Below are 16,401 nucleotides of genomic sequence, written 5' to 3' on the forward strand. Positions count from 1 at the left end.
ATTTTCAGCAGAGGCCTAGGGAGAAAAGCTCTGAATTATTACAAAATAGTTAAACAATAATTTTACAATCTTCAAAAATAAAACAAACATTTGCAGTTTAAAAATTTTTAACAAATTAGACAATATAAAAATATTGTCTTATACCTTGTATCAGTTTTTAACCAATCACTTAATATTTAGAGAAACTATGTAGAGAAATTAAAGTCCGTCTAATACAAACAGGAATTGCAATAAAAAAGGTGAGGGGTAAAACATGTTCATGGTGCATTTAGAGAGAATGTCAGGGATGTGAATTAGATAGCAGTAAGGAAGTAAATGAAGAAGGAAGACTAAGGAAGTATAAGGAATGAAATGATACTTACTCACATTTAGGGATATAGTTTATCCTGGATTTGAGCAAGAACAGAGACACATTTTAACTAGGAAGTCTTTCAGAGTGGTTTTGAAAGATGGGAGGGAGGGTATAGACTTGATGGATACAGGTAAGGCATTCCTGGCATTAGCAACCTTGTACAAGTACAGACTATGCCCAGCAGATCTGCTAGGCTTGTAGACAGGAGTTTTTGATCACTGGATTGTAATGATAGACTGGAAACAGTTGTATAGAATCTTTTCTAGTGCTGGACAGGCAGACGGATGCTGGATAATTTATAGTCTATAAGAAGTTTTGTATATATTAATTGATGTGGCAGTTCTAACCAATTTAGGCTTTTCAGAGATATACAGTGATGAGTTCTGAAAGGGGTATGTGCTGCAAATTTTGCAACTTTGTTACAACATTGATCACATGTTAAATTTTTGAGAAGCCTGAAGGTTAGTAAGGATGGGAGCGACATACAGTGATGAGAAGATACACAGTGGCAAGGTTAATTTTAGTTGCGTCAGTGAGAAAGTTTTTGGATCTGTAAAGCATCCATAGTTTTTGATGAGTTTTTCTTTGGCAATTTTGTATATGCAGGTCAAATACAAGATCATCCACTACCATGCCTAATGGTTTGCTATGAGAAGTGACTTCAATGGTTGTATTATTGCGAGAGAACTTTAAATTTTGTTTTTTCATGGGAGAGGAATTTTGGGTTCAGTATGAGTTCCGAGTTGCAAAGCCATGTGTCAGTGGGTGTTAATCCTTCCCGAGTTATTTTTTGGAGGTGTATCATATTGCCAGATGTGCAATTGAGTGTAGAATCATCTGTGTACTGTATTAGGGTGGCCTGTTGTGTGGAAGTGTAGAGGGTATTAGTGAAAAATGCTACAGCGGGGGACCAAGGATAGCGGCTTGTGGTACACAGGTGGTGACTGGCAAGTAAGACGGGAACATGGAGTGCCATGTTACTGAGTGATACCCTATTGAAGAGGTAGCTTTTGAACCACAGAAGGGTGGGCTGAGAGAGACCTAGTGACGACATTTTAAGTACAAGTTTGCTGCAACAAACTGTTGAAGGCTTTAGACAAGTTTAGAAATAAGGAAGAGACTAGTTTGCCAAAATCTCTAGCTTTACTGAAAGTATCTATATAGGTTAGAAGGGCAGTGCTAGTACTGTGGGAAGAACAGAAGCCATGTTGTGTAGGTTATAAGAGTTCTTTATGCAGGAAACAGTCTAGCAATTGTTTTTAAATAAATTTTTCAAGTATTTTGGGAAGGGGAGATAAGATGGTTCTAGGCCTGAAGTTATTGTCAGTTGAATTTACTCATTTGTGCAGAGTGATAACATGTGACTTTTTCCAGAGAGAGGGAACATGGGATTCCTGGACTGACCTATTTATAAGGATTGAGACAGGATTGGCAATGCTACTGGCTATTTTTAGGTACTTGCTTGGAAGGTCATCTCCTGAAGAAGAGCACAGTTTAAGAGCACATCTCAGTAATACATACAAGTGAAGAACTCTGAAAATGCACCTGCAGATGTCTCACGTGCATACCTTTCAACTGTCCATATTTTTGCAGAATGTTCAGATTTTTGCCTTATATTTCTGGTCTATTCCAAATAAAATGTGTGGTTTTCTGACAAATCACTGACTGATGTCAGAAAACTACAGACATTTGAGTTTCTGACTTCATACACTTCAGAAATGTCATGCTAATGCAAAACCTGTTATTTTATCAAGTTTATAAGACCAATATTTAAAAATTGCTCCTATTTTTGGGTCTTTGCCCCCCACCCTTATTTATGGCTTTACCATGATTTCTTGTGTTAAAAGGTTGAGGGGTATGCTCACGTGCTATGTCTGCTCCAACACCCACTGTGTCTAATAGCTTCATTGGGGAACGTGCACACAGTGTTCCATTGCTTGATTTGTTATGCTTGTTTTTAATACCGCCAAACTGTCGTTGTGGACTGTACGATGATGAAAATTGCCTTGTTTTGAGTGAGAACAGTTACCCACTGAACACAAATTTTTAACTACCTCAGGAAATAAGTGGGTGGGCAAAAAACAGGCTGTGTTTAGGTACTTAGACTACCACTGAGCCAGCATAAGAGAAGCCTTAATACTTCAAAAAAACAAGTGAGTTACTAACTACTGCATGGCATCCAATGAAACCTTAGATGTTGAAGAATACTATCAATATTTGCATAACCAGTTGCACAGTGAGAGTTTGTCAGTGTTACTTAAAGTGCAATTTATACAATTAAGCATGTCTTTGCATATTTCTGTACATATCTCAAACATGCACTCAAAGGAATTTCTTGCCATTGGTTAGAAACTGATGTTTGGTTAACAAAAGTCTTTTGATTACAGGTGTCTAGGATGTACATTTTTACAAGATGAGACAATTTGTGAAAGTTTAGCCAAAATGAAGTTCTGGTTTGTATGCATTATAATAAATATAAGTTATGGACGAGCAATGAATGGGCAGTTATGTTTGTAAAGAATGATACTTCCTGAAACATTGCTATTTGTACATTTTTAATAGTTTTTACTGGTCACAAAAATGAGTTTATGCTTTTTAAATTGGATTTTTAGAAAATTCTCTAGAATGCAAGATATATGTAGGTTGCCAGAGGTGTGACATTCCACACCACAAAGGTGTTAATGAGTTAGGAATCAGTACTTACTACTGCTATAACTTGACAATTTTACTGTAAATCAGTCAAGTAAATTCCACTGTTTCTCTGAATTGTTCATGCCCAAATAACTAATGTCAAAAAATACTAAAATAGCTTCACTTTCATACGAACAAAATGCACAGTTACAAGTACTCTTAAGAAGTTTGCACCTAGTCAGGTAACAGACATCCATCTATTAAAATGACTCCCTCTGCTGCAAGGTAGAAAACAAAACAGCTATATTTACTGCTGGCATCTTCTATGCAAGACACAGAGCTCAAACACAAGACAACAGTTGAGAGGTAAAAAGGGAAACGCATCCAAAGTAATCATGCTTATAAGAGAATATTGTGTAGATTCCAGCTTTAGCAGCTCAAGAGGAACAGAACCTGAGCCCAGAGTCAGAGTTTCATCAAGCACACAGATACACAGTTCATTAGTTTTACTCACTATTATTGTACTACTAGGAGTTTCACAGCATCTTAAACACAGACTTTATAGCAGCAAACTGTGTTTATCCTACCATTTTACTTGTAGACAGAAACTAATGCAGCAATTATGGTTTGCTGGGGGATAAGGGTAGGGTGCACAAAAAAGACAATGTCCCCTTAAATTTGTTAATATTTATTCTGAAATAGGCAGCTTAATTATTTCATGTCTACACTAGAAAAGGGGAGAGCACTCACAATGTCATATCAAACGGCCTAAATCCCGAAACTACACAATCACAAAACACAAAATCACTAACAGAAACGCACCATACACCACACAACATGTACATCATCCATCTCAAGCTACAACAAAAACACAAACAAATAAACCTACACTACATATAAGCAGGGGGGGAAGCCCCCTGCACCCCCACCCCCTACTTATATATAACAACTCAGAGATTGCACAATCACACACAGAAAGGAAACTCACACCCACACATTCTACAGCCCCTCACTCACACACAAACATCACATATATACAAACACCAACACATCCAATGCTTGCACACCCATACTTTCACCCGCCTACCTTAACCCATACGTACACCTAACAAACACATGCGCACACACAAACTCCCACACAAAACCCTAACAAAACACTTACCTTAAATTACACCTAAACCCATACACAACACAAAACACCATCTAGCCACAACACCGCACGCAATGCACCGTAAAGCCATAACCGAGATTTTGAGATATTCAGATTCGCGATTATGCACTTTCGCGACTTTCAATGTTCGACTTTATAAGTTTGAGATACTGAAATTCAGGATTTCAGTATTTCGAAATTATAAAGTGAACCAATATATATATATATATATATATATATATATATATATATATATATATATATATATATATATATACACACATACACACACACACACACACCACACAATATTGCCCATTTTCAGCGGAGGCCCAGGAAGAAAATGTCATACATATACAAAAACCAAGAAATATAACCACATATAATATAAAAAAATATAAATTGTACAGTATTTAAGATAAAAGTCTAAGAATTTTAAGTTTGTACTCCTGAAGTTCAAGTTAGACTATCCAAAGCAGTTGAACTGACTATTTACAGAGTAGTTACATTATACACAAAAAAAGAAGGTGAAGTTGTAAAGAAATTCAAGTTAGCAATAAGTATGTGGAGAAATGTTAGTGTGTTAAGTGGAAGAGGAATTGCTTAGTGTATATACTATACAGTAAGGCAGGGTAATTACCAGTCCAAAATATGATAGCATAAAGGTATATATATATATATATATATATATATATATATATATATATATATATATATATATATATCACATACACAGAAAGGAGATGATGCAATAAAGTCACAACTATTACCATCAATAATACACCAGTACGTGAAGCTGTTAAATGACAAACTAGTCAACAATTATATTTATCAAAAAAAAAAAGACAGACTTGATAAAAGCTTATAATCTTGCAGGCTTGCTAAAACAATTACCTGTGAGAAAATTACTCCCAGTGTACCATACCACATTGGGTAAGAAAGAACCAATGGTCACTGATGAGGAAGCAAAAAAAAAAAAAAAAAACAAAAAACAAAACAAAAAAAATCTTAAAACAGTATTTTGTCTGTAATTTCAGCCCAATTCCATTATAAGAACTCAGGTTGTTGTACAGCTACAATAGCAGCAGGTCTTAGCTGACTGTGGTGCATTTTTAAAACATAACTAGATTATGATTTGTAGTTTGGTGCCTTACCTTGCAGCTCCTTGTCCCCTTTAAACCATCTGATCTTGGTGGCAGGTTTGCTTCCTATGGCGGTGCAGTTTAGCTCTGCCTCCTCTCCTTCAGTCACAGTTTCATCCCGGACATCAATGAGCAGACTTGTCGGAGGTACTACCACAAAAAATAGGTGGTCAAGAAACAATCATTTCAACGAACTCTATCAACTGTTAGAACTTCACAGAGCAAATTAACACAAAATACACCAATCACCATGTTCTAAACGGAGAACATCTAAAACGTACTCAGCTAGTAAGATTCTAGTAAGTTCTGCTTTGTCTGCACTTCCTCTCTGCTACATTGTTCCTCTCCCATTTTGTCACAGTACTCAAAGTGACACTATCAGGAAACCAAACACATGGGAGAATGGAAATTTGAGGAGTACAGCTTTACAAATAAACTAAATGTTGCGAGGGTATGACAGTTTCTGTTTAATATCTATTCACTGATAGAATTATCTTCCCTTTCTGAGCATGCAGTCCTAAGGTATCAAAATTAAGGTAAATCTGGGTACTGACAATATTAAAATCTGAACATGAACTCATGACTTAAGACACCAAATAGCAATATGCAGCTATTAGTAGGATGAAAGAACTAACCCTGTAGATATAGTTAACTGACTCAACAAACTGTGAGGTCAATCACTCAGGATGCATAAGGGCAGAGAGTATGTAAAAGAGCAAATGATTTTATGGTGAACACATTAGAAAAACAACTAAAATTTATCCTGTCTGATGTGTTGACCGTGATCATGCTATGTGCCTTATCAATTTCTTCTGGGTATTACTACTCCATCTTAAAATTTGCAGTTCAAGGCTCTTCACTGACCAATATTGCAGCTATCCCCAATGAATACAGCGCTGCTTCATTTAATACCAAATACATTTTCTTTTTCTTAACAGAAAGCAACACACACCCATGTATCAACAACAAAAAGAAAAACATCTGAACTCCAAGAGATAAAAGCTGTGCTCCCAAAATGAACAAAAATCACCAAAGCGAAAAATCTGGCAACAGCTACCATGCAGAGTTCAAAATAATTTGCGACTTTAACGTAAGAGCAACACACCCATGTATGTGGATGTCAATCCAACCATTGACAAATTAGTTTAGGTTGCAGTCTACTAGTTTGGGCAAATATTCACTCATCAAGACAGAAGAAATAAAAATTAATACTGTAAATAAATTATGGAGGAGAACTACTTTTGGATCTAAACTTACTCTTGTTAGTGGGTTTAGAATAACAAAGGTCAGTGATATTATGCTTCAAGTAATACTACCTTCTTTTAGTGGAAAATTAGGTAAGTTACAAAACTCACCAATGAAATAACACCTCAGGATCATAACTCTCAGAAACTGGTTGTCAGTTGAAGTAGTAAATGCCATAGATGACGCAGATGTTAAACTTGAATAATGAGTGGGTGGCCTTGTGAAAAACTGAGGGGCTGCCAGCCCAGCCAGACAGAATTTCATAAATAATTCTAAGTCATTGTAAATATTAATATGATCCACTAGCTGGTTTCACAAATGTAAGAAAACTGTGTTATGTACTAAGCTTCAAAAATGTAACCACAGTGCACCCCGCTGGAAGAAAGCTGATAAGCAAAGAACTTATGATGGTCTGATCTCAAGCTAGGAGACAGGATGTCTGGGCTAGGAAATTCTGTTGTCCTAAAACATAGATAATTACTAGGTTTTACATGTAAAGTGTCTTATTGCTGTGGCTTCCTGGCATGTGCAGATTACAAAGAAATGTTAAATTTTAAGTTCTGTGAGCTAGGAAACTTGAGCAGAAGTGTCAAGAATCATGTAAATCTGAAATGACTCAGCAGTAATATGTATTATCAACTTAGGGGCTATCTCAAAGTAAGAATGGCATTTTGTATTGAATCTGACGATTTACCACCACTTGCTTTGCTCTGTAAGACAGACATTTAGAACAGTGATTTCTCTTAGAGATAGAAATAGTAAGATTAATCTGTTTTCTAGATTTATGCGAGACTATCCTACAATGTTGTTTTAAAGTATTTCCTGTGATTTCTGAACTCTCTATTGTCATTGTGTTGAACTAACGAGTACTGTCTTGTGTTATTTAATTATTTATTATTAAATATTTTTAAACCTTTCAACTGTGGCTGTTTTGTGTTGAGATGAGTTAAGCTCTTAGGGTACTTGCATGTATTTGGTGATACTGTACAAAGCCACTCCAACAGCCTTGCTGTTAGTCACACTTACTAGTTGGATAATAACATTACACAGTAGAATTGATCTCCCTTTGGGAAGGGCCTTATTTTATTAATAGCTGATAAGAGTAGTTGGCGGCAGTCATTACTACCTTATAGTCTGAGCAGAAGGGGGCATAGCTGGAGAACCTGTGCCAGCCTTCCCCAGGAGTGATAGTGTGTTTGTGTACAACTCAAATCTCAAAGTGTGTGTGTCAGCTACTTGGGCAGGGACATGAAGCATTGGTTGGACAGAAAGGGAACTGGAGGTTTTGGCTTGACTACTCGGCTGAGATCTGAACCCTATAGCTGTGCCATTGGGGAGTCATACTGGGGATCAGGGGAGAAAGCAGACCCAGACTGACTGTGATCTCTGTGTGCTCTTAAGGGAAATTCTACTTTACTGTGTGTATTTGTTATCCTCCTAGTGTGGATGCCCCTCACTGATGCTAGTGGTGAGTATTGAGGCTCCTTGATTATTGGGACAGTGCATGGGTGCCACAGGTCTTAATAGGTTCATAGGTAGGTACTAGGCCTATTGGCTCTAGGGCCTATAAAAGCCTAGCCAAAAAGGTACACTGGCTTTCACCACCCAAGAAAATTATTTCCCTGTGCCCCTTTCGAGCAGAGCCACAGAGGTGATCCCCGGGGTGAATTTTCTATTTCCCATCCAATCATCAAGATTTTTCTTGAAGAGTGCCAATGAGAAGGTTAATATCATTTAAGGAATGGATGTTGATTAATTTTGCCTCTGATAAAGTCTCAGTTTACCTTGTAGAGCCAGAACTAAGCTTAGATTAATAAATATATTAATTTTTCTGGTTGTGTTATTTTTCTACTTCAGACATCATTCAGCCTTTTAGCTAGCTTTTCATCTTCAGTTTGAGCTGCTGTTTCACCTATAAGTCCTCCTGGTTATTATGACAAGTGTTTTTTAGGTTTAACATCTATGGCATTTACTGCTTCACTGACGACCAGTTGCTGCGTTACTGTGACATATTGTGACACCGAGGTGTTATTTCATTTGTTGGTTTGTTTCTCTCTGGTTCCTGGTCTAAGTTACATAACTCAGTTTTGAGACAGAATTATGTGTTTTCCCAGTCTTCTAATGTTGCATATGAAAATGCCAAGGGAACATGCAGACCTACTGAAAAATCACTTGCAACTCTGCCCACTAACTCTGTAATCAGGCAAGAGTCACTCATGGCATCGCAATCACATTCATCCAGTTAGCTATCCAAGGAATTAGTTATACATCCAAGTGTTTTTCTGCACATACCTGCAGAGGCTCAGGGAATGGGTGTGCAATGAAGCAGTGCAAGGGAGCTTCACCAGTTTTCGCAAGGTGACAGTCTTCATTGCCCCTCCACTGATCATGGAAAAAGCTTTTATGTCTAATCTCTACCACAGACTAAGAAGTGTGCGCTTCCTAGGACACATACCCTGAACCCACATCCTTGAGAGAGGTAAGCATGCTGACTGTTCCTTCCCCTACCACAGCCATCTTCTCCCAGTACCCAGCAGATATGTAGCCGAGGTTCACCCCTCTACATGACTGAGCTGACCCAGTGAATCATGTCTTGTGTTGCTACCTTTTCAAAAAAAAAAAAAAAAAATCTTCTGATAACACGCTTGAAAACTTTTAATGATTTGCTGTCTGTCTTCTTTTTAGTTTGTGTGTTCCAGTGCCCCACCATCTTTATCAATGAAATACTGTCTTTAGCAGGTGCACACTCGTAACGGGCCATATCCATGCCTTCCCCCATTTCATATTAGTTCTATATTGCATTCCTTTTTCATTTTAGATCTACACTACATTCCTGTCCCCTCATGATACTGCACTTTACCCTATTAACATCTGCCCCTGCTAGCTTTATGGTACAGACAGATTATGCCTTGAATGAGACCCAGATGGCCAAGGTTTGGTAAGTGGCATGAGCACTGTAAGAGAATTTAAGGGCAGAATACCAAAGTTGTACCTCTTCACTTCTTCCGGGGGGAGAAGGATATCAGGATAGACTAGAAATGTGCAGTCATGTTATGAGCATTGGTGGTCATTTTGGGACCCTGGCAGAGGTGGCAGTGCACTGTAAGGATGGGCAAGCAAATGAGGGGCATGTCATTGTGTAAGCAGTAGTGGCTCCCTAGAAATGCCATTATATGTCCACTGTTTGACATAACCTAGCATATCAAGCTATGGGTAAGGCTCAAGTCAAAATCCCCAGAAAAGGCTTTTCTATCCAGTGGGACATGACCACAAGACTTCTGAGAAGATGAATGATCAGCAATTCCAGAGGCCAGAAGATAGAGGCAGTTGCTGAAAAAATTATGCCCCCCCTTTCTTTTTCAGTGCATATATACTTCATACTACATGCATCTATTTTTTGGTAACCAGTTAGAATCATAGGCAATAATAAAAGGTGAGACTGCCGAGAATAAGTGAGAAAAATTATTAGAGAGATTATAAGGTGAAAACACAGCTATGTGAGGGTATTCATCAAAACAGAGATATCCAATAGCAGGATTATTATTGCAGGGGATTCGTAATGTAAAAATAATTCAACTGAAGGCAGTCATTAGCAAGCAGCAGTCAGAGGTCTTCAGGGGTTGAGTTACCCCTAAGCTGTGGCAGTCACAATGAAGCCCACATGCAATAAGAACGCAACAAAGCAGCTTTCTATACTTTTTTGAGCAAAATGTTCTACAGAGAATGAAACAATAAATGTCATTGGGGTACATTGGAGGGGGGGGTTCTATAAAAGACAGTCTAATCTATGCAACCACATAGTACTTTAAAAGTGTTATGGCCACAGCAATTTAAAACAGTGTGTGTAGGTATGTACAGGATCTATATTATATGAAACTCCAAAAGGTAAGTCAAACCACAGAAACTCAAGTCAGCAAGAGTGGAACACTTCCAATAAAATCACCACACTTTATTCACAGTTGTTTAGCACTTTCTTCTCCACTACAGAGACTTCCTCAGAACAATGTCCCACCCAAACCCAGCCATTAAAATACCCACCCCAATTATTCAATTAACATTTTTATTTTTATTAAAAGCAATGCACCAAGATATAAATTTCCACATTCCTCAACTCCTATAGTGCATTAAATAATGTGCAAATATTGTTTTACATACATTGAATTAAATCCATAGTATAAAAATAAATATAACCAAACTATGACATCTTACGAACCATAAAACAATCTAATATAAACATAAGACAGTTTGTCCTTCCATAAAAATCCAGACCTAACCTGAAATTTGATCAAGCTTTAAAACACTAGCAATACTGATAGTTTAATTGATGCCAGGATACTGGGAGGCATTAAAATACAACTGCCATCTCCGCTCCATAACATCTAAATGGACATCTAAAATGCAACATTGTTCATCCTTTACTAACTGCTGTATGACTAAAAATTTAAAGCGATGACCTTGATTTTCTTTAACATGTCTATAAAGGGCAATGGTACTCCAATGTCTCAAATCACCCAGATGCTCAACAATTCTAAGTTTAAACCTTCTACAAGTTTTACCTATATAGAATATAGGACATTCATCACACTGTGCCATATATATATATATATATATATATATATATATATATATATATATATATATATATATATATATATATATATATACATGTATATATATATATATATATATATATATATATATATATATATATATATATAAAACAATGACGCTATTAAAATTATAGTGTCCTTTGACATTAATGCCCTTACCATTGACCCTAATTCTCCCTCCTGTTTCCATAATGAATGGACAAAAGGAACACGAATTACATTTGTAGTTGCCAATCTTTGTTAGTTTTGTTTTCATGTTTTGCACCTTCCAAAATATTTTTGATAGAGCTCTCCTAAAGACAAATTTCTGACTCTTACCAACTTTAGTCCCTACATTGGCATCAAATTGTAAAATCTCCCAATTACCTTTTATAACTATAATAACGAATGCTCTAAAGAAGGAAAATGCCGGACCTCAAACTTCTTATTGTGGGGGGCTGCGCTCCCACCCCACCCCTCGCTAAATATATATACCAGCTCAGAAATCGTACTACTGTGAGGAAAGGGCAATATTCTGACCTTCACTGTACTGCGATCCCACAAGAAGCACTTTGAGGTATGGCATTTTCGTTCGTTCATATAATATAGACCCTTATGCGCACACACACACATATATATATATATATATATATATATATATATATATATATATATATATAAAATATATATAGTTTACCATCAACATTTTTTGAACTTTGGTTCATTGAATGCAGAAAGTCGAACGTTAGCTGACTTTGTGTTGCAGAACATTAGGAGATCAGGGTTACATATCAGCGAATGCAAGTGTGCATTCGCTGATATGAACTCAATGTTATGAGTAGAGTCACGGTACACTGCAGATTGGGAAATGTATCCTTATCCTCACTGTAGTGCGATCTCAGAGTTAGAATATTAATTTGCAGGGGGTGTGGAGGGTGTAGCCCCCTACAGGGGGGTGCAGGGGGGGTTTTCCCCCCTGCTAAAACATGAATGACAGTGTAGGTGTTTAACATACATTTGCACCTACACTGCCATCACATTTCAATTTCAATATAAATGTCGAATCTGTTGATGTCAATCAAATGAGTCGACATTTTAACTCCGTATTCATGCAGCAGGACGATGTAATTTTCGGAATATTGACCGTTCAATGTATATGAATGTCGATATTTTGATAGTAAACCTATATTACACACACACGTTTTTGTGTATAGGCTTATATGTATAGAGTCTATGTCAACTTACTTAATAGCAATACACAAAGTTACAATAATGAATATACAGTGCCAAAGTGTCAAAATTATGACATGTTAATAAGGTTAAGTCTAAATGTCTACTCCCCTAACATGTATAGAGCTGGGCTAATCCCCCCTCCTTCACAGGACCCATGTTAACACTAGATTCTGAGCTACACTAACAGGGGTGAGAGACTGTTTGCTGCCTGGCTGAGTACTGGGATAGTTTGGATATGTAGTGCACATGCACTATTAGTAGGTATTCTGAGTTCTTCACTGTAAAGGTTCAATATTTTGAGACTTAAGGACTTTGCACTAAATACTGACTTACTACACCACAGTTCAATAAGTTGTCAATAAGCAGAAGTTGTCAATAAGTATATGTATGTTGATGGTTATCAGCCAGGCAAGTAATAAGTTACAAAGGTGCAGTCCTTGAAAGAACGATGTTTGGAAGCATCTAACTGCACCCTTGAAACCACTATACTTATCCAGCCTGGGAATTGTTGAACTGAGTTAGGTGGTAACAGGCAAGCAGCTCCAAAAGGCAGTGGGATCCAACTTGTTTAGTGCTAACTAAAGCAAGTCTAAAACTTTGTAGATAAATGTAGCAGGCAGCCAGTATTAACTGCAGAACATTGCTTAATGTGTTGGCATATAAAATACCCTTTTGTTATCAGGCAGCAGATCAAGCTTTGAGTATGGCTGCTTCTTGCACAGGACATGAGAGGAAATCAGGGTATTGTATCAACCACTGGAAGGCTGCAGAAAGTACAACGTGCTTAATAAGGGCAATGTTTCTAAGATGGAAGTATGCAGACTTGACAATAGCCCTTCAGAGTTTTATCTCGTCAGTAAATTACTCCTATCTCGTATACCTTTCCCTTGAATTTCAGTGACACCACTACAGATATTATTGGAGAAACTGGTGCATACAAGTTCCACAAAGTGACATGGAAACCACCTTGGAGGTATTGATCTCCAGCCATTTAGGAATAATCCAATCATGAATGCATTCTTAATTTGCTAACAACTTTGTCAGACCACACACACATTCAGCACAAAGAGACGTATATTTGCATATCATTAACATAACAGTAATGCAAGTCTCATAGGTAGGTACTAGGCTATCTGCCTGAGGGCATTTATAAGCCTAGCCAGAGTGTCGGCTTTCGCCACTCCATTGATTAACTGAGCCTCTGTCAAGCAGCGCCAATGAAGTGATCCCAGGTGTGTATTTTCTGTTACCCATCCACTCGTCAAGGCTTCTCTTGAAGTGTGTTAGTGAGGGGCTCTGCCTAATGTAGTTAGGAATTTTGTTCCAAAGCATGGGGAGTCTCTGTGACAGGAATCTATCCCTCCAGCATGTTCTATTTATTGCTGTGGTGAGATTTAGCTCACTAGAGCGCGTGGCTCGCAGTGACTTGGATTTCTTTAGGTGGACCATGTCTACCAATTCTGAGTTGGCCATGGCTTTGTAAGTCAGGCAGAGATCACCTCTGAGTAAGCGATATGCCACTGAGTACAGCCGGAGCTTAATGTCTGAGAGAGTAAATGTATGATGGAGAAAGGATCCAAACCAGAGCCTTATGGTACACTGCAAGGAAGCAAGTGATAACTGTCTTATCAGTTTCAAGAGGAAATGTGGCAAAGCAATCCAAGACCCCAGCTGTAGTTCCACAGTAATATCAAACAGTCTAATGGGATCCTGTGAGCAACCTTTTCAAAAGAAGATTAAAGCTCTAACAAGACGGCTTGCAAGACCATTCACAGAACACCTTAGGCATGAAGTATGGCTTTATTCTTCGAGACACTATGCCTGCCATTATGTATTTTTTTAAGCTGGCTAAGACCAGTAGGCACAAGTCTCTCTCCAGTGTTGACACAGCAGTACACTAGTCAAGTGACTAGCTCAGAGTCAATCAGCAAGTGAAGACAGACTAACAGAACTAAAAACTATGCCTAAATGATGAAGCTTGTTAGCAGTTTATAACTATAATCTTCTATGGTAAACTGCCAGATGATTTATGGAAATTGGTAGAAGGTTCTCTCTGTTCATGCCTGCATCTTAGCAATACAGAATTGAGTGCTCTTATGGAGAAGGGTCTTTCAAGACAGTTATCTGACTTGAGGTGTGCTTGACTGTTAAAAGCAGAAAATATTTTTTTCAGTGACAAACCAGAAGTCCCTTAACTGCAGTATAAACATAACTGACATACAGCTGTACTTCAATACATGTTGTGTCTTTCAGCTTATCCCAGTTAGGGGTCGTCACAGAGGAACTCCGGTCCTCTAATGTATGGTAGTGGATTTTTACGTGCCGAGTTACCAGCCCTGACGCACAACCTTCAACGAAGGCACGCCCATTCACGCATGCCTCCACACAGAAGACGCTCTAGCTGAGAATCGAACGTGACAACGTCTTACTGTGAGGCGACAATGTTACAACAGCACCATTACCGCGGGTTAAAGAGGTCAAACTCTGTCTGAAAAAAGTTTGACACACAGCAGGAACTGAAAATGACACCCGACTCAAGACCTTCTTCACAGACAAATAAGAAATTTTAGAACTAACAGGTAAATCCAATTTCCTAAAGTCAGGCCGTTTTGCCTCCTTCAAGACAACACTCCCTCTCAAAATAAGTGACTGACAGGGACCATCCTGTACTCTTTCAGGCTTTATACGTGGGGCACTTCATGATATTGTACAACATTCTGCTCCTTTATTGTGTTAAGAGCTTACTGTGAAAAGGTAAGTCTACTGACATGCAGGACATAGCTGAATAAACATGACTGGCACACTGCTCACTACTGACATGCAGGACATAGCTGAATAAACATGACTGGGACACTGTTAATTACTGACATGCAGGATATAGCTGAACAAACAGGACTGGCACACTGCTCACTACTGACATGCAGGATTTAGCTGAACAGATTAAACATGACTGGCACACTGTTCACTGACATGCAAGACATAGCTGAATAAACATGACTGACACACTGCTCACTACTGACATGCAAGACATAGCTGAACAGATCAAACATGACTGGCACACTGTTCACTACTGACATGCAGGATTATAGCTGAATAGATTAAACATGACTGGCACACTGCTCACTACCGACATGCAGGATATAGCTGAATAGATTAAACATGACTGGCACACTGTTCACTGACATGCAGGACATAGCTGAATAAACATAACTGGCACACTGCTCACCACTGACATGCAGGACATAGCTGCATAAACATGACTGGCACACTGCTCACTACTGACATGCAGGATATAGCTGAATAGTTTAAACATGACTGGCACACTGCTCACTTGGTCTCGGATTCCACTTTTTCCCCTCTTCTAGCCTTTAGATGTGCTTCTGAGATGAATGCAGTTGACAGAAAAATATAGAGGCCTTGATGTCATTTATTTAAGAAGGCAATGGTGTATATATTGATCTCCTTTGAGATAATCTGATGCAGAAATGAATGCGCTGAGATAATCTTATGCAGAATTGAATGCGCTGGTCATTCACATGGGATACTAAAAGGTCCATCTTTGGCTGCTATGTCATGATGTCTGATGGTGCACATTTCACCATTACACACTTGTGAGAAGCTAAGATATGAATGGCCAAGAAGTATGTCACAGTAGTTAGGTAGCTAAGAAAACAGATTGCTGGAAGACCTAAGTTCTCAAACAGTTATGGCCAGCCTGCCGAGCAGGGAGGAGTGCTTCCCCTTGTACATAGTACATCACAAAGATACTGTGTAACAATATGTAATGCTCACACTCTCAACATTGACTGACATGATGAGACAGTTAGCCAGATAACCACCATTCATTTCATGTCAGTATGCTCATCAGACCACAGGCCTCAAAATCAAAACTGCTCATGCTTTGAATGATACACAGTCATGTATTTGCACTTAGTCTGCTCTGGTTCAAAAGTGAGGAAATTAAGTGCGAGGTTGAATGAAATACAACTACCACAATACTAAGAACTCCTTTTAATATGGCTGGTAAGAAGCATGGTGAATACTACCACACAGTTGGAA

The 16,401-nt window shown here is 38.2% G+C and overlaps 1 protein-coding gene across 5 annotated transcripts in view; it reads right to left on the bottom strand.

The window, feature by feature from the left end:
- CADM1 (cell adhesion molecule 1) overlaps positions 1 to 16,401 on the bottom strand; it is a 1,905,513-nt gene that overhangs the window by 590,820 nt on the left and 1,298,292 nt on the right. For all 5 annotated transcript variants that reach the window (XM_044081147.1, XM_044081146.1, XM_044081145.1 and 2 more), the window contains one exon: positions 5,288 to 5,425. In XM_044081147.1, the coding sequence (XP_043937082.1) occupies positions 5,288 to 5,425 (138 nt within the window). The remainder of the gene's footprint in view (positions 1 to 5,287; positions 5,426 to 16,401) is intronic.

The sequence above is a fragment of the Protopterus annectens genome, chromosome 8.part0 (assembly GCF_019279795.1).
Source record: "Protopterus annectens isolate FY-2018-M chromosome 8.part0, PAN1.0, whole genome shotgun sequence".
NCBI classification, from domain to species: Eukaryota; Metazoa; Chordata; order Ceratodontiformes; family Protopteridae; genus Protopterus; species Protopterus annectens.